Raw genomic sequence first — 22751 nt, 5'->3', positions numbered from 1 at the left:
GGATCCACTGAGAATGCATCCGCCTGCCAGCGTTCAGCCTCCGCTCCGCTCAGTGAGCGGACACCTGAACGCTGCTTGCAGCGTTCGGGTGTCCGCCTGGCCGTGCGGAGGCGAGCGGATCCGTCCACACTTACAATGTAAGTCAATGGGGACGGATCCGCTTGAAGATGACACAATATGGCTCAATCTTCAAGCGGATCCGTTCCCCATTGACTTTCAATGTAAAGTCTGAACAGATCCACTCAGACAACTTTCAAACTTAGAAAATTTTCTAAGTTTTAATGCAGACGCATCCGTTCTGAAAGGATGCGAACGTCTGCATTATCGGAGCGGATCCGTCTGATGAAACATCAGACGGATCTGCTCCGAACGCTAGTGTGAAAGTAGCGTAAGGCTTGATTTAAATCATAGTTTTCTACATAAAGACTAATTCTTATAATATGCAAGTAGATGAAGATTTAAACAACTTTTCATATTAGTTTGATTCTGCATTCATAGGTTTGTAGAAGTTAGGATTAAGGTATTTTTCTCAACTCTGTTCATGTTATAACATTTTTGCTGTGAAGAAGAGGCATGTGATCTCTGCTGAGTCAAATTCAGTTTTGAGAACTGCAAAAGTAAACCAAGCATCTGTGATAATATCTTGTAGGCAGAGAAACTGCCCAATAATCTTACAAAAACCTCTGGAAGAGCAGGACATTGTGAATGGATTAATGGAATTTATTTACCAAAAAAATTACACATATACAGTAGAAACATAGAATGTGTCGGCAGATAAGAACCATTTGGCCCATCTAGTCTGCCCAATATACTGAGCACTATGGATAGCCCCTGGCCCTATCTTATATGAAGGATGGCCTTATGCCTATCCCATGCATGCTTAAACTCCTTCACTGTATTTGCAGCTACCACTTCTGCAGGAAGGCTATTCCATGCATCCACTACTCTCTCAGTAAAGTAATACTTCCTGATATTACTTTTAAACCTTTGCCCCTCTAATTTTTTCTTCTTTTAAATATTCTCTCCTCTTACCTTGTTGATTCCCTTTATGTATTTAAAGGTTTAGATCATATCCCTTCTGTCTCGTCTTTCTTCCAAGCTATACATGTTAAGGTCCTTTAATCTTTCCTGGTAAGTTTTATCCTGCAATCCATGTACCAGCTTAGTAGCTCTTCTCTGAACTCTCTCCAAAGTATCAATATCCTTCTGGAGATATGGTCTCCAGTACTGAGCACAATACTCCAAATGAGGTCTCACTAGTGTTCTGTAGAGCGGCATGAGCATCTCCCTCTTTCTACTGGTAATGCCTCTCCCTATACACCCAAGCATTCTGCTAGCATTTCCTGCTGCTCTGTGACATTGTCTGCCTACCTTTAAGTCTTCTGAAATAATTACCCCTAAATCCCTTTCCTCAGATACTGAGGTTAGGACTGTATCACTGATTTTATATTCTGCTCTTGGGTTTTTACGCCCCAGGTGCATTATCTTGCACTTATCAACATTAAATTTTAGTTGTCAGATTTTTGACCATTCCTCTAGTTTTCCTAAATCCTTTTCCATTTGGTGTATCCCTCCAGGAACATCAACCCTGTTACAAATCTTTGTGTCATCAGAAAAAAGACACACCTTACCATCGAGGCCTTCTGCAATATATATTAAAAAATATGGGTCCCAGAACAGATCCCTGAGGTACCCCACTGGTAACAATGCCATGGTCTGAATATACTCCATTGACTACAACCCTCTGTTGTCTGTCTACGTACAGCCTTATTCTACATAATTAAAAAACGAATCTTTATTTCATGATGGAATAACCTTTGGATGGTAATATATTTTCCTCAAAAAGCATTTTATATATAAAAAAAATCCAATTTAAATCCAAAAAATCTGATTATTTTTTTATTTAAATCATTGATTTTTATCCACCCTGTCTTTTACGCCTGAAAACATGTGTAAAAGAGGAGAAAAAACTAGTCCAGGGGCCCGAGTAGTTTTTACCCCAGGAGCATGGACTTCCAGGGGTGCACCTAATTCATAAGGCTAATAAAGCAGTGCAAAGGGGGAACAAAGATCAATGCAAAAAGCTGTTTTTTGTAAATGATCCCCAATATGTTATCTGTAATGCCTGTAAATCTATCATGGGGTACACGGCGGTACCAGTACACCTTGCGATAAATGAAAGAACCAACTGCTCCTACTGCATCCAAGGTTTTGTTGGCATGTTGTCCGCTGGAACTGGAACAATGTCCCTGTGCTGATAAGAATAATCACATAAGGAAGGGGTGGTAACTGCCCCTGTGATGGTAAATCCCTAGCAGTGTAATCTAGAGCATTGCTTTCTTCTTAGTGCTACCACACAGTACTAATACCGACATTGTGCCCCCTTTTAGTAGTAATACCGACATTGTGCCCCCTTACAATAATAATGCCCACATTGTGCCTCTTTGAGAGTAGTAATGTCCACACTGTGCCCTATCACAGTACTAATGCCTACACTGTTCCCCTCACAGTAGTATTGCCCACACAGTGCCCCACATAGTAACGATGTTCACATTGTGCCTCCTGCACAGTAATAATGCCCACATTGTGCTTCCTTCATAGTAGTAGTGCCCACATTGTGTCTCCTTCAAAGTAGTAATGCCTACATTGTGCCCCCCCCACAATAGTTATGTCCACATTGTGCCGCCTCACAGTAGTTATGCCCATTCTGTGCCACTCACAGTAACGATGCCCACATTGTGCCTCCTCACAGTAGTTATGCTCACACTGTGCCCCTTACAGTAATAATGCCCACATTGGGCCTCCTTCAAAGTAGTAATACCCACATTGTGCCCCCTCACAGTAGTTATACCTAAATTGTGCCCCCTCACAGTAGTTATGTCCACATTGGGCCCCCTCACAGTAGTTATGCCCACATTGTGGCCCCCTCACAGTAGTAATGCCCACATTGTGCCCCCTCACAGTAGTTATACCTACATTGTGCCCCCTCACAGTAGTTATGCCCACATTGTGCCCCCTCACAGTAGTAATGCCCACTTTGTGGCCCCCCTCACAGCAGTAATGCCTGTCAGATTTTATGAATTAGTTTGTTGTGCTATGAAAATCTGTAAGCAAAATAGAGATAATGCCATTCTGTTGGACTCGAGCCATACTTGTAGTGTAATGGTACATTTCCTCTGCAACTGCCCGAGCTGCTTGGTGGAGGTGCCTGGGTGCCAGAGTAACAGCTTGCGCATGCATTGTGCTGCTCCATTCATCTCTGTGGGACAGCTGGGGACAGCTAAGTATTGCTATTTTGATTTGGTGGGGGGGGATTTAGGGGAGATTTGGAGCCCTGGAAAATACAGTCCCCCATTCTCATGATCAGTGGGGGTCCTAGTGGCAGGACCCACCAATCTAATAGTTATCCGCTATCCTATGGATAGGGTTGTACTAAGACAGAACATGATGTTCCTGGAATGCTTTGGAATAGACTTAAAAAAGACACAACTCAGTGGCATAAGGTGGAAAAATTGGTGTCAACAGTGAAAATTTTGAACTTATTGTAAATATCTTTTATTAATGCAAAGTATATACAAAAAAGGCTTCACAAACTCACACTTAATAATAAAGATTACACCTGCGAAAGTATAGGCTCATATGAGCCGCCAGGTATGGTATAATAAATAGCATCCAATGGTTATAATGTTTAACGAGGGCTATAAAACATTCCACAAGTATTTATTAAGCAATCGTAAATGTAAATGAAGAAAGCTACACAATATACCAACCAGGGTAAGACATGGTCACCTGAGAAAAACCACCACCTCTGTAACCTGAAGCATGTTTTGCTGTCCACTTTCTCGAGGGCTACTGACTTGAAGATTCCTAATGTGCACCAGTGGGAGGTCATCCAAAATGTTGTAAACAATCACATTCAAACTACATGGTTTTGAATGACCTAAAGGGAAACTGTCACCAGAAACCTCCCTATTCAACTTAGGCCATAGACACATAGCTGTGGTTCCTCCGATTTAAAATGCTGTTTTTCTTTTGTTGATTTGAGGCACCGTTCCCATTCAAGCAAGGGTGTCACCATCGCTCTTATTACAAGTTCTGCTCCTTTCCGTGTCCAGCCCCTCCTTTTTATTTATAGGCCAGGCAGTGGTGACGTAATCTCACCTGGCCCTGTGTTCTTGCACATGCGCCCTTGGTTCACATATCGGCTCATGCCCAATTCAGCTGTTACGGATCAGCGAGAGTGGACCCGCTGTGCCAACCAACTGGTTTGAGTTTGGGTTAACCTTAATGGCGTTATCCTGGCACTTCCCTGGTATTCAAGAGCTTAGGATGTGGAAAACATACCAAAGCCACAGGTATGTGTAAACAGGCACTTAGGTTTTTGGTAACTTGGAGTCCAGGCTGTAAAGAAACACGAGACACAGGTAAAAGCTTGCAGGCCGGTTGGTGAACAGACTCTGGAAAGGAAACAGGCTGGATACTGGGCAGGAATAAGGACAATACAGACAAACTAGGTAAGCAGAACTTGACACTGAAAACAAAATATTGGGGGGGGGGGGCAGGTAAATACTGGAGAACACACCTGAGCAAAGGTGGGAGATAACGAATGAATCAATCACCAAGGGATCAAGCAAGGCATAGTCTGAATACAGTCCAAGGGCAGGCTGGGTAGATGCGTATTCCTGATGGCAAATCCAAGGTCAGGGCAGGCGGCAAGGAGCAGAATCAGTAGCCTAATGAGAGATCACATCTTCGCTGGAAACTAGACACCAGAAAACCCAAAGCTCAGGCACCGTCCCCCGGGGGAGGCTGGCTTCCATACCAAGGGAGGAAACTCAGCCAAGGGAAAGATTTGCAGATATGCGATTATGCACACTAGTCCTAAGGGAACAGAGACTGGAGCAATGGAAACAGTATCTTGCAGAGTTCGCTGGGCATCATGGTAAGTAGCAGGGCAGCAGTGGGCAACAGGCCTGGTTCATGGCAGGACCGACACGAAGGGTACTGGGTGTGCATCGACGACTTAAAGGCTTTGTACACCTCCTGAGGCAATTTTTGTTTATGATGGCATTTTACTAAGTTTTGGCTAAGATCATATTTTCAATTGGCCTTTATTAAAACTATTGAGCTGTTCTTTCACAAAGGGTTAACTGTTTTACGAACTGTGTGACTGGTACTTTTACTTACAGAAAATTCACAGGCTACTACAGCATCTCAGCTGTGTACAAGGATTCCATATTTTAAGACCAATTGAAAAAATTCTTTTTAGCTAAATTAGGACCACCCTGTCATCCATCAGCAGTGGCCATGCTTGCACATTATAGGAAAAGCACCAGCCTCTCTGGTGGCCAGGACTGCGGGAATGTGCATAAGCCTTTTCCTACAGTGTGCGAGCACGGCCACAGCTGCTGGATTGCAGGGTGGTCATAACCCCTGAAAATGAGCAGCGTATAATGTGATGGAAAAATGAATCAAGCCAGCAAAGGAGACAATATGGTCAATCACAATACATAAGTAAGTGCCTTGTATTCACTATGTCTACACGATAAATGCCATTTGCTGAAGTGAGAACAGAGCTTCAGATCAACAAAAGGAAAACTTTGTTTTAATCAGGTGAACCACAGCTATGTGTCTACGGCCTTCGTTGGATAGGGAGTTTGCTGCTGACAGATACCGTTTACAAAAAAACCTTAAAGGGGTGGTATGGCATTGCTTTCTTTGATTATCAATGATCTCACTCAGATGGCTGTATCCTGTTTTACCACCTCAGCCACATTCACTTGAATGAGCTTGAGAGGCAATACCAGACACCATCCAATTACTACAGTGCTGCTGTTTGTGAAAGAAAGCCATGTTTTTATTAAATATCATAAATCGCCTTTATTTTAATACCCAGTGCATGACTTTTTGCAGCATATTTTTAGCAAACCAAAATCCTTTCTATAACTGCACAGGTGAAGTCAACATGAGTAAATTCAGCTAAACCTCTATTATCTACTTTATGTCTTACAGATCGTCTTCATGACGTTGACTTTGTTCCCCATCCGTCTGTTTTTTGCGGCATTCATGATGCTTCTGGCCTGGCCATTTGCCTTTGTTGCTGCTATGGGCCGTACGGGGAAAGAGCTTGAACAACCTATGTCCTGGTGGGCAAAGTGAGTTTTCTTTAATAATCCTGTTACTGTAAAAATTACTAACATTTGTGTAAATGTCTAAACGCTGGAGCTGACCGGAATATACAGACTTCCACGGACGCATTTCCTGTGCAGTTTGGTTGATTTCACTGTAGAAAAGTGAGCACCATGCGCATTCTGTGGATTATGTGTGAGGTTTCACCCAAAAGAGAAATGTTGTGGTTTATATGGATTCTACAGTATTCACATAATAGAAGTAAGTTACAGTCAAAGTAAAGCTGGCAGCATCTAATGGGTTAACTATGTAAAAAAGACGCTAGTTAACATACAATATAAATCCTTTAATAATAGTCCAAAAACTTGTAAAACTCATAAGTCCAGGATCAGAAAAGATGCGCACTGCAGCGATATAAACGGAGACCGCCATGGTCCCAGTGGTATGGGAGGGGATTTTCTGAGACCCAAAGTGGATAATTTAATCTCGAAAGTTTGAAAACCGCCACCTTTTTCCAGAACTGAACTACAGTGTAATATGGAATTTACTAGTGATAAATATAAAAGCATAGTACGAGTTTTAGGGGGTCATTTATTATACTGAAATACGCCTTTTATTAGGCGTATTTCAGGCGCATCTGTGACTTCTTCCCGCTTGTGCCAGGTCTAAAATTGTGGGAGGGGAAGGGTCTCAAGTCATCATTTTCTAGGCCTGTTTGAGGCGTAGAAAATGGTCTAAATGTAAGACGGCTCGGAATCTGTCTTACATTTAGACTGGTGCTGGATGGAGAGGCCTGCACCTCTTCATAACTTCGGCAGATCCACCGCCAGCTGTGGGCCTTTATTAAGACCGGCATCTAAAATGCCGGTCATAATAAATGTGCCCCTTCATTTTTATTTTGAGCTTTCTATCCTTAATAGTGAATGTCATTTACATTTCGTAACGGTTTGATCCGTCAGAGTTTTAGATAATCCATCCATTTCGTGTCCTTGTGACTAATGAGTTTCGGAAGGTGTTTAGAAAGGCACATCCATATGATACAGTACATATTACACTTTGCAGTAGATTCTCTTCCACTCTTCTCCCTCTCGGTAATGGTTACTCATTCATAGCTGTGATACGTGACTCTGCACGCCTGATGCTTTGGCAGATCTAGTTTGCTGAGTTGGCTGATCGCTATATACAAGCTCTGTGGCCTCAAAGAGAAAAAAGGAAAGCTCATGTTTCTCTTTACAGCGTGGCTTTGAGATGGCAAATGCTCCTTTCTCAGATTAACATCCCCCCCCCCCCCCCCCCCCCCCCCCCCCCATAGGTGTCTGTTTTCATTTTTTTTTTCATGCCAATGTACCTCTGATTGCTGCACATAAGTCCAGATTGCTGTCTTTTTTTTTTTTTCTGCTGCCCCCTGTTCTCCCACTGAAAGCTAGGCAGAAATACACAGTCAGGACTGCTGTGCTGTGCTAACATAACGGAGAGGACTCGTGCGCATGCATGGCAGTCCTGACTATGTATTTCAGCACAACTTTAAATGCTGACCGCGGTGGAACGGGGGAAAGTAGGAAAATAAAAAATAGTGATCTGGATCATGTATTACTGCAGATAATTGTCCAAGATCCTGATTCCCTTTAAAAGGTTGTGCACAGAAATATTCTACATTTTTCAAATCAGTGAGGTCTGAATACTTTTGTAACATTTATTATAGCCATAAAGTATAGTTATTCAATAAAATGTAAAGCGCCCCCTGCTGTTTGCCGTTTTCCTTTTTTCTCCATCCACTTCACTGAGCTGGTCGAACGTGCTCAGTTTAAATCTATAACTGCCACCATTCATATCTTCTGTAAGAACCTGTGACAGTTACAGGGAAAGAACTACACTAGAAAGGACACACCTCGGAGAAAGGACAGCCTGAAATAAGTCTAGCAGAGTAGTTGAAGTGATGAATGGGCAGACCTCTGGATTTATAGAAGCTCCTTTTACATGGATTGATGATTCAGATAATTGCCAGGAATAAACCACATGTGCTCGATAATTGCTTGATTGTCTGTGTGGAGATAAGTAATCGATACATCCATCACTTGTCCATTGGAAATCAAATTTTCTATGGACAGTAGGTCACCACACAATCTACTGTACAAAAACGATGAGTTTATGTGTTGGGTAAAAGACACAATCACCCGTGATTGCCGTCACTTTGTACGCAGGCCAATTATCGGGAACGAGCATCTCTACAAACGCTCCGCATTGATAATCGGCCTAGCTTTCAGGTGACCATACGTATTCTAGTGTACTTGGCTGACAGCTGTTTCTCCTGGCCCCTCCGTGCACACAGAGGAACGAACACAGAATCAGGCATGTTGCATTTCAATATTCCCAATCCTTCCCCCCCCCCCCAACATACGTCTAATGAGCGTGCAGATTAGATAGTCAGTTGGTTCAACTGAAATCGGCAACCATAGTCTGGTGTGTATGACGAACCCTACTGTCATTTTTAATGTAGTCTTGATTAACAAGCCAATAAAATTAGAATGAAAAAAGCTAGAAGTCGCACACAAAAAGGAGAATGTTTGAAATGGTGAAACAGGGCATGGAAGTGTAGGAGAACAGAAGTTAAATGACAATTGGTTATTCATGTAATTTTTTTAAGCCAAGCAATGGTCATTACTTCCTCATGCCTAGATGTCAGCTGTGATGTGGCTGCATTGTACAGAGACCTCCTGAAGTAGCTGTATGATTGATGTGTACAGAAGAATGCTCAGCACGGGACCAACTAAATCAGATTATACTGTACTATTTATTGTGCAGGTTCTTTCCATGGAATAATTGGACAGTGAAACAGCTACTAAGAATTAGTGACCGCCAACAATTGCTGGACACGTTAGTTAGACGTCTTGAATGAAAATCAAAAGAAGACCAGGGGAGCACCATAAAATGAACACTGTATGGATAAAAGTATTGGGACCCAAATCTTAATAAATTAATTCAGATGTTTCATTCGGTCCCATTGCCACAGGTGTATAAAATCCAGCCCCTAGCCTTGCAGACTGCCTTTACAAACATTTGTGAAAAAATGGGTCATTCTAAAGAGTACACTAAATTCGAACGTGGTATTGTAATAGTATGCCACCGTTGCCATAAGTCAGTTTGTAGCCCATAGTGCATAAAAGTCCACAATGCTCTGCTTACACAATGACTGCAGCGTGCCAAACCTCCTTTTACTTGAACATCAGTACAAACTTGTGCATCGGGAGCTTCATGGCATGGATTTCCATGGCCAAGCAGCTGCATGCAAGCCTTATGTCATCAAGCATAATGCCAAATATCAGAGTGGTGCAAAACAGGCCACCATTGGATTCTGGAGCAGTGGAAACATGTTCTGTGGAATGACAATTCACACTTCTCTATCTGGCAGTCTAATGAACTAGTCTGGATTTGGCGAATGCCAGGAGAACGCTACCTGCTTGACGGCATTGTGCCAACTATAAAGTTTGGTGGATAAGGCTATGGGATTGTTTTTGAGTGGTTCCTTAGGCCCCTTAGTCCCAGTGAAGAAAAATCTTAATGCTTTCACATAAGACATTTTGGAGAATTGTATGCTTCCCAATTTGTGGGAACAGTTTGGGGAAAGCCCTTGTAGTATGACTATGCACAAAGTAAGGTCTCTAAAGGCATAGTTGAGCGAGTTTAATGTGGAAAAACTTGACCACAAAGAGCCCCAACCTCAACTCCATCAAACACCTTTGGTATGAAATAGAACGGAGATTGCTAGTCAGGCCCTCTCGTCCAACACCAGTGTCTGACCTCACAAATCCTTTTGGATTAAAGGACAAAAAGTTCCACAGACAAATCTTGTCTAAAAAATAAACGCCTATAAATTAGGTATAGTCCTATAAAACCAAGAAAATCCATGAAAAAGAACTAAACACCTATATAATTGTTAATTCATGTGTTTATTATACTGACACAATTATCCCCTTCAAGCATTATGACGAGGCATAGCTCAGAATAGACAGTGTGAAAATCCTATTCACCCTAACTGAGATCTATTAGAGTGAATAGGAAAGGGGATCAAAATATCCCATGTATTAGGCCCCTATAGGGGGGGGGCTAATGGCTTTAAAAAAATAAAAGTAAAAAAAAATACCAATATATTAAAAGTTTATATAACCCTCCTTTCCCACTTTTACACACACACACACACACACACACACACACACACACACACACACACACTCACACACAAACTATGAATTAACACATGTGGAATTATATACATAACAAACAAGTGTGAAACAACTGAAAATATGTCATATTCTAGGTTCTTCAAAGTAGCCACCTTTTGCTTTGATTACTGCTTTGCACACTCTTGGCATTCTCTTGATAAGCTTCAAGAGGTAGACCCCTGAAATGGTTTTCACTTCACAGGTATCCCCTGTCAGGTTTAATAAGTGGGATTTCTTGCCTTATAAATGGGGTTGGGGCCATCGGTTGCGTTGAGGAGCAGTCAGGTGGATACACAGCTGATAGTCCTACTGAATAGACTGTTAGAATTTGTATTATGGCAAGAAAAAAGCAGCTAAGTAAAGAAAAACGAGTGGCCATCATTACTTTAAGAAATGAAGGTCAGTCAGTCAGCCAAAAAATTGGGAAAACTTTGAAAGTAAGGGCTATTTGACCATGAAGGAGAGTGATGGGGTGCTGCGCCAGATGACCTGGCCTCCACAGTCACCGGACCTGATCCCAATCGAGATGGTTTGGGGTGAGTTGGACCGCAGAGTGAAGGCAAAAGGGCCAACAAGTGCTAAGCATCTCTGGGAACTCCTTCAAGACTGTTGGAAGACCATTTCAGGGGACTACCTCTTGAAGCTCATCTAGAGAATGCCAAGAGTGTGCAAAGCAGTAATCAAAGCAAAAGGTGGCTACTTTGAAGAACCTTGAATATGACATATTATCAGTTGTTTCACACTTGTTTGTTATGTATATAATTCCACATGTGTTAATTCAAAGTTTTGATGCCTTCATAGTCATGAAAATAAAGAAAACTCTTTGAGAAGGTGTGTCCAAACTTTTGGTCTGTACTATCTATATATATATATATATATATATATATATATATATATATATATATATATATATATATATATATATATATATATAAAAATATGAGGTATCGCCGCATGTGAAATCGTCTGAACTCTTAAAATAGTTTTTAAAAATTCCTGTACGTTGAACGACGTTACGGAAAAAAAATTAAAAACACACAACTCGCCATTTTTTGTCATCTTGTCCCCCCACAAAATTAAATAACAGTGATCAGGATGGCAGGTGATTTTTTAGCACACAGTGAACGCTGTGATGTGAAACCCCCCAAAAATTCTGTTGTTTTTTTTGTTTTGTTTTTAATTTTGCCACACAAAGAATTTTTTTGCCGTTTTTCCAATACGAAATATGGTAAATTAAATAAATGGTGGCAATAAAAAATGCATCTTGTCCCGCAAAAAAAAAGCCCTCATATAGCTATGTGAACAGAAAAATAAAAAAGTTATGGTTATTGGAATGTGGGGAGTAAAAATCCAAAATGCAAAAATTAACATAGGCCTTAAGGGGTTAAAGAGGGACCATTACAAAATGAGATCAATAGTACATACTGTAGAACTTTATACTGTATGTATTACATAAATAAAGTTTAAGCGCCACATAAAAAAACATTGTATCTTAATTGAAGTGCTATATGAGGAAAATGAGTGGCATTGAATATATGAGGTAAAGTACTCCTATAATATTTTATTGTGTGACTCTCACCATTCTACATATCTGTGAAATTATTAGTACTGCCTTAAAGGGAACCTGTCACCTCCAAAAAACATCTGAAGCCGCCAGCAGTACCTGACAGTAGCCAGTCGCGTGTTTCCGACGATAATTTGCGGCTAAAGCTCAGAAAAAGTTATTTTATCCCCTGCCGGCGCGCTTCTCTAGTCATGCTTGAAGTCAAGGGGGCGGCGTCCTCCTTGCTTCAAGTCAAGATAACCACCGCCCCTTCCCTGCCCCTTCGCTGTGACTGACAGCCGGCAGTTCGGCTGGCTTTGCCGAACTCTCTGCATAAGCGCTGTCAGTCACAGCGAAGGGGCAGGGAAGGGGGCAGTGGTTATCTTGACTTGAAGCAAGGAGGACGCTGCCCCCTTGACTTCAAGCATGACTAGAGAAGCGCGCCGGCAGGGGATAAAAGAAAGTTTTCTGAGCTTTAGCCGCATCGGCCTTCAGGAAGAAAATTATCGTCGGAAACACTCTGCTGGCTACTGTTGGGATGGTTTTTGGAGGTGACAGGTTCCCTTTAACCACCTCAGCCCCCCTAGCTTAAACACCCTTAATGACCAGGCCACTTTTCACACTTCTGACCTACAGTACTTTCACCGTTTATTGCTCGGTCATGCAACTTACCACCCAAATGAATTTTACCTCCTTTTCTTCTCACTAATAGAGCTTTCATTTGGTGGTATTTCATTGCTGCTGACATTTTTACTTTTTTTTTGTTATTAATCGAAATTTAACGATTTTTTTGCAAAAAAATTACATTTTTCACTTTCAGTTGTAAAATTTAGCAAAAAAAAACGACATCCATATATAAATTTTTCTTTAAATTTATTGTTCTACATGTCTTTGATAAAAAAAAAATGTTTGGGTAAAAAAAAAAAATGGTTTGGGTAAAAGTTATAGCTTTTACAAACTATGGTACAAAAATGTGAATTTCCGCTTTTTGAAGCAGCTCTGACTTTCTGAGCACCTGTCATGTTTCCTGAGGTTCTACAATGGCCAGACAGTACAAACACCCCACAAATGACCTCATTTCGGAAAGTAGACACCCTAAGGTATTCGCTGATGGGCATAGTGAGTTCATTGAACTTTTTATTTTTTGTCACAAGTTAGTGGAAAATGATGATTTTTTTTATTTTTTATTTTTTCTTACAAAGTCTCATATTCCACTAACTTGTGACAAAAAATAAAAACTTCCATGAACTCACTATGCCCATCAGCGAATACCTTGGGGTGTCTTCTTTCCAAAATGGGGTCACTTGTGGGGTAGTTATACTGCCCTGGCATTCTAGGGGCCCAAATGTGTGGTAAGTAGTTTGAAATCAAAATCTGTAAAAAATGGCCAGTGAAATCCGAAAGGTGCTCTTTGGAATGTGGGCCCCTTTGCCCACCTAGGCTGCAAAAAAGTGTCACACATCTGGTATCTCCGTACTCAGGAGAAGTTGGGCAATGTGTTTTGGGGTGTCATTTTACATATACCCATGCTGGGTGAGAGAAATATCTTGGCAAAAGACAACTTTTCCCATTTTTTTTATACAAAGTTGGCATTTGACCAAGATATTTATCTCACCCAGCATGGGTATATGTAAAATGACACCCCAAAACACATTGCCCAACTTCTCCTGAGTACGGAGATACCACATGTGTGACACTTTTTTGCAGCCTAGGTGGGCAAAGGGGCCCACATTCCAAAGAGCACCTTTTGGATTTCACCGGCCATTTTTTACACATTTTGATTTCAAACTACTTACCACACATTTGGGCCCCTAGAATGCCAGGGCAGTATAACTACCCCACAAGTGACCCCATTTTGGAAAGAAGACAACCCAAGGTATTTCGTGAGGGGCATGGCGAGTTCCTAGAATTTTTTATTTTTTGTCACAAGTTAGCGGAAAATGATGATTTTGTTTTTCTTTTTTTTTTCTTACAAAGTCTCATATTCCACTAACTTGTGACAAAAAATAAAAACTTCCATGAACTCACTATGCCCATTAGCGAATACCTTGGGGTGTCTTCTTTCCAAAATGGGGTCACTTGTGAGATAGTTATACTGCCCTGGCATTCTAGGGGCCCAAATGTGTGGTAAGTAGCTTGAAATCAAAATCTGTAAAAAATGGCCGGTGAAATCCGAAAGGTGCTCTTTGGAATGTGGCCCCCTTTGCCCACCTAGGCTGCAAAAAAGTGTCACACATGTGGTATCTCCGTACTCAGGAGAAGTTGGGCAATGTGTTTTGGGGTGTCATTTTACATATACCCATGCTGGGTGAGAGAAATATCTTGGCAAAAGACAACTTTTCCCATTTTTTTATACAAAGTTGGCATTTGACCAAGATATTTATCTCACCCAGCATGGGTATATGTAAAATGACACCCCAAAACACATTCCCCAACTTCTCCTGAGTACGGCGATACCACATGTGTGACACTTTTTTGCAGCTTAGATGCGCAAAGGTGCCCAAATTCCTTTTAGGAGGGCATTTTTAGACATTTGGATACCAGACTTCTTCTCACGCTTTAGGGCCCCTAAAAAGCCAGGGCAGTATAAATACCCCACATGTGACCCCATTTTGGAAAGAAGACACCCCAAGGTATTCAATGAGGGGCATGGCGAGTTCATAGAAAAAAAAAAATTTTGGCACAAGTTAGCGGAAATTGATTTTTTTGTTTTTTTTTTCTCACAAAGTCTCCCTTTCCGCTAACTTGAGACAAAAATTTCAATCTTTCATGGACTCAATATGCCCCTCAGCGAATACCTTGGGGTGTCTTCTTTCCAAAATGGTGTTATTTGTGGGGTGTTTGTACTGCCCTGGCATTTGAGGGTCTCCGCAATCATTACATGTATGGCCAGCATTAGGAGTTTCTGCTATTCTCCTTATATTGAGCATACGGGTAATGAGATTTTTTTTTTTTCCGTTCAGCCTCTGGGCTGAAAGAAAAAAATGAACGGCACAGATTTCTTCATTCGCATCGATCAATGTGGATGAAAAAATCTCTGCCAAAAAACAAAAAAGGAGGGGAAAGGCGTCTGCCAGGACATAGGAGCTCCGCCCAACATCCATAGCCCGTATGCCCTGGCAAACCAGATTTATCCATTCACATCAATTGATGTGGATGAATAAATCATTGCCGGGATTTTTTATTTATTTTTATATATACAAAGTGTTTGCCAAAGCATATGAACACCGCCACCTCCTCAGTTCATATGCCTCGGCAAACGTATCTTTTACTGCAGAGGAGAAATCTCGTCTTGCAGCGCCGCATACACCGACTTGTGTGTAATCTGACAGCAGCGCAATGCTTCTGTCAGAATGCACATCAGTGCTGCAGCTAGTCGATCGGTTGGTCCACCTGGAAGGTAAAAAAAACAAAACAAAAAAGAAAAAACCCAGGCTGCAACGCAATAAATTTTATTAACTTTATAATAACTTTTGAACAGAACATATAAACTTTTTTTTTTACTTTTTGAACTGAAGTTAACTTTTTTGCTTACTGGTGTTTTTTTTGTTTTTTTTTTACCTTTTATAGGACAAACCTCTCCTTCCCCATGGGACAATGTGCAAAGCGCAAATCTCTCAAAGATGTGGCGAAGTACATTATGCACTTTATCCCAGGTGAAAGGAGAGGTTTGCAGCAGCTGTGAGTAAAAGGGCCCTAATAGCCCTGTGTGCCTGTCCTGTGAGATGCAATCCCTATGCTAAGTGTACCTGTGTGTGGTACTTCCGGAAACACACTCCAAAGCATAGGGCAGGGTGGCCAGGACAGTCAGGACAGAAATAGCGGGTGTCATCCTTATTCCACTCCTGCTACAGACACAACATCTTTTTCGGGGTGACGGTTGGGTTGAGGTACCAGCAACGACACTGGGGAAATGTCGCTCGTGTAGACAGCTAACTACACTGGTGGATGGGGCCACGGAACCTTCTGGATACAGGAGGTTCTCGATGATCTCTTCCTGAAATTTGAGGAAGGATCCCGTTCTCCCAGCCTTACTGTTGAGAACAAAACTATTATATGCAGCCAATTGAATTAAATATACAGACACCTTCTTATACCAGCGTCTGGTGCGTCGGGAAACTAAATACGGAGAGAACATCTGGTCATTCAAGTCCACCCCTCCCATGAGCAAATTATAGTCGTGGACACAGAGGGGCTTTTCAATGACACGGGTTGCTTGCTCAATTTGTATTGTTGTGTCTGCCTGAATGGAGGAGAGCATGTAAACGTCACGCTTGTCTCTCCATTTCACCGCGAGCAGTTCTTCGTTACACAAGGCAGCCCTCTCCCCCCCTTGCAAGACGGGTGGTAACGAGCCGTTGGGGGAAGCCCACGCGACTAGTTCGCGCGGTGCCACAGCAGCCAATCTGTTCTAGGAACAAATGCCTGAAGAGGGCCACACTTGTGTAGAAATTGTCCACATAAAGATGGTACCCCTTGCCAAATAAGGGTGACACCAAGTCCCAGACTGTCTTCCCACTGCTCCCCAGGTAGTCAGGGCAACCGACCGGCTCCAGGGTCTGATCTTTTCCCTCATAGATCCGAAATTTGTGGGTATAGCCTGTGGCCCTTTCACAGAGCTTATACAATTTGACCCCATTAGTCTACGCAGATGTTTTGCTCTGGGGTATACAAATCTGCAAATTTCTGGTTGAAGTGGTCTATGAGGGGCCGAATTTTGTGGAGCCGGTCAAAAGCTGGGTGGCCTCTGGGACGGGAGGTGGTGTTGTCGCTTAAGTGCAGGAAACGCAGGATGGCCTCAAATCATGCCCTGGACATAGCAGCAGAGAACATGGGCATGTGATGAATTGGGTTCGTGGACCAATATGACTGCAATTCATGCTTTTTGGTTAGACCCATGTTGAGGAGAAGGCCCAGAAAAAATTTAATTTCGGAAACTTGGACTGGTTTCCACCGGAAAGCCTGGGCATAATAGCTTCCCGGGTTGGCGGATATAAATTGTGTGGCATACCGGTTTGTCTCTGCCACGACTAAGTACAAGAACTCCGCAGTCAAGAACAGCTCAAAAAATCCCAGGGCCGAACCGATCTGAGCTGTCTCAACCCGAACTCCAGACTGGGCGGTGAAAGGGGGAACTAATGGTGCGGCTGAAGTTGGTGACTGCCAATCAGGATTTGCCAGCACCTCAGGGACTCTAGGGGCTCTACGGGCCTGTCTGTGCGGTGGCTGCGACGGGGTAACTACTGCACGTGCCACCGTACCAGCTTCAACTGCCCTTCTGGTGCTCGCCACGTCACCATGTTGTACGGCAGTGCTGGTACTAGGTCCAGGGAGGGCTGCGCTGCTGGTGTATGCCTCACCACGTGATCAGACAGCGCCAGCCCCACTCTGCTGCCCTTGAAGCGGATCCTGCACAACCTGTGGTCTAGCGACACGGGGCCGGGTACGCCTGGTGCTATCAGGGACCTCAACCTCCTCGTCCGAACTTTGGGCCACTGCTCTCTACAGGTTCATATTCTGACCCGCTAGATTCGTCAGATGAGGGTTCCCATTCCTCATCCGACTGGGTCAGAAGCCTGTAGGCCTCTTCAGAAGAATACCCCCTGTTTGACATTTGGACAACTAAATTTAGGGGTATTCCCTGAGACTACCCAAGAAAAAAAGCAAGCCTGTCTTACAAAGGGGAGGCTAGCGAAGTACCGGAGGCCGCTGCGGTTGATAAAATATATCAAAACTGATTTTTTTTATCGCCGCAGCGCTTGGAAAGTGATTGTGAAGTCATCAAAAAAATATATATTTTTTGTCACTGCGGCGGGGCGGGTGTGGGTGAACGCACGTGTGGGCGACCGATCAGGCCTGATCGGGCAAACACTGCGTTTTGGGTGGAGGGCGAGCTAAGGTGACACTAATACAATTATAGATCTGACTGTGATCAGTTTTGATCACTTACAGATACTATAAAAGTACAAATGCTGATTAGCGATACGCTAATCAGCGAATCAGTGACTGCGGTGCGGTGGGCTGGGCGCTAACTGACGCTAAACTACCTAACCAAGGGACCTAAACTATCCTAAACCTAACAGTCAATACCAGTGAAAAAAAAAAGTGACAGTTTACACTGATCACTTTTTTCCTTTCACTAGGTGATTGACAGGTGCGATCAAGGGGTTAATTCGGGTGATGGGGGTGATCTGGGGCTAAGGTGAAGTGTTTGGTGCTACTCACTGTGATGTCTGCTCCTCTGCTGGAACCAACCGACGAAAAGGTCCAGCAGAGGAGCAGACAAGCCATTTAACACATCATATTTACTAATATGATGTATTATCTGGCTTTTCATTCGTTTTTTTGAAAATCGCCAGCCTGCCAGCCAATGATCGTGGCTGGCAGGCTGATGACGAACTTGTCTAACTTTTGTCGGCCCGCGATGCGCATGCGCGGGCTGGCTTTGAGCGAAATCTCGCGAGATGACGCGTATATGCGTGACTCTTCGCAGGGCTGCCGCCTCCGGAACGCGATCCTGCGTTAGGCGGTCCGGAGGCGGTTAAGTAAAATACACTATACAAGTTGAACTGGATCATAAAACAGTGAATACAATATTATAAACTAAATATATAAAGTGCAAGTGCCGTGTAATCCTACACAATATCGGCCAGTCAAAGTCATAAAATAAGGCAATATAGTCCTCCTACGCCTCAACGCGTTTGACCATCAGGCTTCCCCTTTAAAGGGGTTGTCCAAGTTAAATAAAATCTCTGGCATCCCCTGTGTATGTGCAAACATAATAAAAGACGTGATATTACCTCCAGCCCTGCTCTCCAGTCTTCCCAGTCACTGTTGCCGTCTTCCTGACCTCAGCAGTGGCTTCCTGTACACGAAAAGACATTTCTGTTCACGATAGCAAAATATATCCTTTTGTTAATGTGGCTGCCCCCTTCATCTCCAGTTACATATTACATGTACTGGCTACATCCATTGAATGCCTTTATTTAACTATCTATGTTATATAGATTTGTATCATCTGACATTACTGGTTGGAGTATTGCAAACATTTCCATGTGCAAACTCAGCGTGTTCTACTGGATCCGGCACCATTTCTGTGTTGTATCATCCTATTGTGCCACATCCAACAGTTAATTTGGCAAGTTACGATAGGCAAGCGTCATCTGCTGCAATACATACTGTCCTTCTTACCTACCACCTCTTCTCACTGTAATGTACATTGGCTTGCAGCCTTGTACTTGTGGTAATGCTACAGCTTTCTTCTAGGCCATTACCTTGAATTTCTGGAGAATGAATCCTAGAAGTAAAGCTGAGTTTACATGCTGCGATTTCACTTTCAGTCTGATTCATTCTGACCACATCTAAATAAAATCGCAGCAGATAGATTCCCTGAAGCAATCACTTTCAATTGTCTATAACCTTTGGCGCTGTAATGTAATCTAATCAGCTTGCAGGATGGATTGGAGATGCCAAGTGCAAAGTCACAATCTAGTTTTCAGCTGCAAAACTCAAAAATGTAGTATGGCTAAAACCTAGAAACTAGGGGCTGAACCCCTTCCAATGTACCCCTTCCATATCATACTGCTTTGTTTTGGGATCACTTTATATTAGCCCTTGCCTCCTGGTCATTGGTCAAGGGCACTGAAAAGCTGTGACGAGAAGAACAAATGCTCCTCTACATGTTTCTTGTTGTAGGCATCACGGGTAGGTTTGGCAATGGTTGCTGATTGTGCCTATATCCAGTTACGGTCCTACCATTTCTCAAACAGGAGCTTCAAGCTGTATCAGGAGCTGCTACAGTTTATCTCCAATCTCTTGGTCATCAGTTTACCTCTGGGTTTCTTGTCTGATTATTTTGGGGTTTCTTGTTTTAATTCTTGCCTAAGCAATTATATTTGGTTTTCTAATGTAAGTTTATTCTCCAAGCCCAGCCATGGCCTCTGGATTAATTACTGGCTCCTGCAATGTTTTTACTCTTGTTATCTAGCCAATATGGTGATGCTTACAATGAATTCTACATCCCACTAAGCCTGGTAACCACGGCTTATATCTACTGCCACATGATGAGAATATTGTTCTATTATTCATTGTCAAGACGAAAATAGCATGAAATGTGTTCTGGAGCTCAGGCTCTCTGTCATACTCCAGGCATGAGCATTATTCATCACGCCGTATCATTGGATACAAATGACATGTCTATGCAGCCCTTTCATGTATGCTTTATTGTGTGCTTTCTGCAGGTTTGTTTGTGATATTTTATTCTTTTTTTGTATTTTTTATTTTTTTTTTCTGTCTGGTTTCCTGTAAATTATTTTCATAGTCCGTATTTACCCCAAAGTTTATTGGTGCTGCATACCCGTACACCACAAATCTATAATAGGACTATGTGAGTTTGACTGTGATGATAATGAGATGACTGCTGAAAAGTGATCTGTACAGGAAGAGTCCACCTGTTATGAGGCTCAGAGGTCAGTGTGAAAACTGCAAGATTTCGGGATAAAAAAAAACAAAAAACAAAAAAAAACATAGTGACTTTGAAATTAAAAACAGATCACCTAAATTATTTATAAATAAGCCCAAAGGCAGCCTTGACTCTACAAGACTGCTGACATGCCTTTGTTTGGACGCTACAACGGTCAGTCCAGACAGAGTTGTGGAGCAGCTCACAGCAGAGAACGCCTTCAGGGCACATGTGGAAATGGTGCATGGAGGGTTAAAATCTGTTGTCTAGGCAGGTGAGCTATCCACGGCCCCTACCTAAGGTCGCCTGCACATGACTGTCTCCATTTTTGCAGTCCGCAAATCACGGATACCGGCCATGGGCATCCCACATTTTCCCCTCCTCCGGTTCCCACAGTATGTTTCAAATGCCTATTCTTGTCCGTAAAATGTGTTCCCTTTTTGTTGCAGAGCCATGGAAAGAACGTGCAAATGCGGACAGCACGCGGGTTGCTGTCCGCATCTTTTGTGGCCCCATTGAAATCAATGGGTACACATCCCATCCATATCGGATGCAGACCAAAACGATGGTTGTGTGCATGCGGCTTAACACTGTCAGCAGTTTTGCAATCTCAGAACTGCTGACTAACTCCCTTGTAACATAAAACTTCATTTAAATAATAGTTAAAATTTCAAGCTCAATAAAGTAATCCCTATTTCTAGGGGATGGCTACTTGTAATGAGTATATTTATTTAATATGCTTCAGTTTCTTGGCCTGAGCTGTTACTGTAATTTTCTGGAAAAAGCTTGAGCGGATTATTTCAGGCAAGATGTTGATTTTCATCCTCACTGTACTGCCAGGCCAGTTGCTTAGCATTGGCCAGAGCATCTTAGGATAAATGAATATATAATGTTCTTAAAGGGAACTTGTACATGTAAGTGCAGGGCAGAAAGCTGAGCAGATTGATATATAGGTAGTTTTATGGGAAAGGATTGAGTAAAACATGTAATTTTCTCCTTTAAATCTCTGCTGTATCTATGCTTAGAAGTCTTGTGGGTGATCATTTTCAGTGATTGACAGTTAACTCTGCATGAATAAGAATAGAGAGCTGTCCGACAGTAAGGGTCCATTCACACGTCTGCAAAATGGGTCCGCAATCTTGCGGAACGGGTGCAGACCCATTCATTTTTAATGGGGCCTGAGTGTCCTGTCCGCATCCGCATTTGCGGATCCGCACTTCCGCATCCGTGCTTCAGTTTCCGCAAAAAAAAAACATGTTGCGATTGTGGACAAGATTAGGCATTTTCTATTATAGTGCCGGCAATTTGCGGTCCACAAATTGTGGAATGCACATTGCCAGTGTCCGTGTTTTGCGGATCCGCAAAACACTTACAGACGTGTGAATGGACCCTAAGTAGAACCAATGACATGACTCTTTTAGAAAAGACATGTATAAAGTTTTTCTGAGTTTTTTCCTATAAAACGACATATCAATCTGCTCCGCTCCTCCTGCTCTATAACATGCTGCCGGCAGCTCAGACACCATGTTCAGTGTGACAAGTTCCCTTTAATGTTAGTTGCTTTAGTACAGTATTTACAGTTTTTTACTTACTGTATATATCACCAGAATATTCTGTAGCACTTTACAGAAATTATCATCACTCACTGTCCCCAGTGGAGCTCGCAATCTAAATTCCCTATCATTATTTCTTTGTAGTGTGGGAGGAAACCAGAGTACCTGCATGAAACCCACACAGACACAAGAAGAACATATAAACCCTATGCAGATGTTGTCCTTGGCTGGATCCAAACCTAGGCCCAGCACCGCTAACCACTGAGTGTCTGAGCTGTGATGACACACACACGCCATAAATAAGCATTGCACTAATTTGGGAAGAAAACAGACCCTTTTTGTAATCTCCAGTAACCACCTTAAAGGGTGCCTTTAACCAGTTATTGATTGCCAATATGCCTTTTTGTGGCATTCACTAATGGGCCTTAGGCAGCCTAGTCTAAGCATTGCATGGGTCTCTTGTTCAGTGCAGAGCAGATGCCATGGCATCTAAACAGTTTACAGGAAGTCATCTCCACCCTGCGGATGAGATCAGAGGGTGCTAATGTCTTAGCATAGAGCCGGGGCCCTAATGAAAGTCCCAGGCCTGCCTACAGTGTATTTCCATCAGGCTATGCCAGAGAGATGCATAGCACTGACAGTATAATACACTGTACTGCATAAACATATACAGTACAGACCAAAAGTTTGGACACACCTTCTCATTCAAAGAGTTTTCTTTATTTTCATGACTATGAAGGCATCAAAACTATGAATTAACACATGTGGAATTATATACATAACAAACAAGTGTGAAACAACTGACAATATGTCATATTCTAGGTTCTTCAAAGGAGCCACCTTTT

The 22751-nt window shown here is 42.5% G+C and overlaps 1 protein-coding gene across 2 annotated transcripts in view; it reads left to right on the top strand.

Annotated features, from left to right (window-relative positions):
• Window positions 1–22751, top strand: part of LPCAT1 (lysophosphatidylcholine acyltransferase 1) — a 131541-nt gene that overhangs the window by 60243 nt on the left and 48547 nt on the right. The window contains exon 2 of one of the 2 annotated variants that reach the window (XM_040431305.1): window positions 6013–6155. The exons of the other annotated variant lie outside the window; for it this stretch is intronic. Coding sequence (XP_040287239.1) covers window positions 6013–6155 — 143 coding nt within the window. The remainder of the gene's footprint in view (window positions 1–6012; window positions 6156–22751) is intronic. 2 annotated transcript variants of the gene reach the window in all.

The sequence above is a fragment of the Bufo bufo genome, chromosome 5, assembly GCF_905171765.1.
Source record: "Bufo bufo chromosome 5, aBufBuf1.1, whole genome shotgun sequence".
Lineage (NCBI taxonomy): Eukaryota > Metazoa > Chordata > Amphibia > Anura > Bufonidae > Bufo > Bufo bufo.
This window is presented reverse-complemented; position numbering and strand designations above follow the sequence as displayed.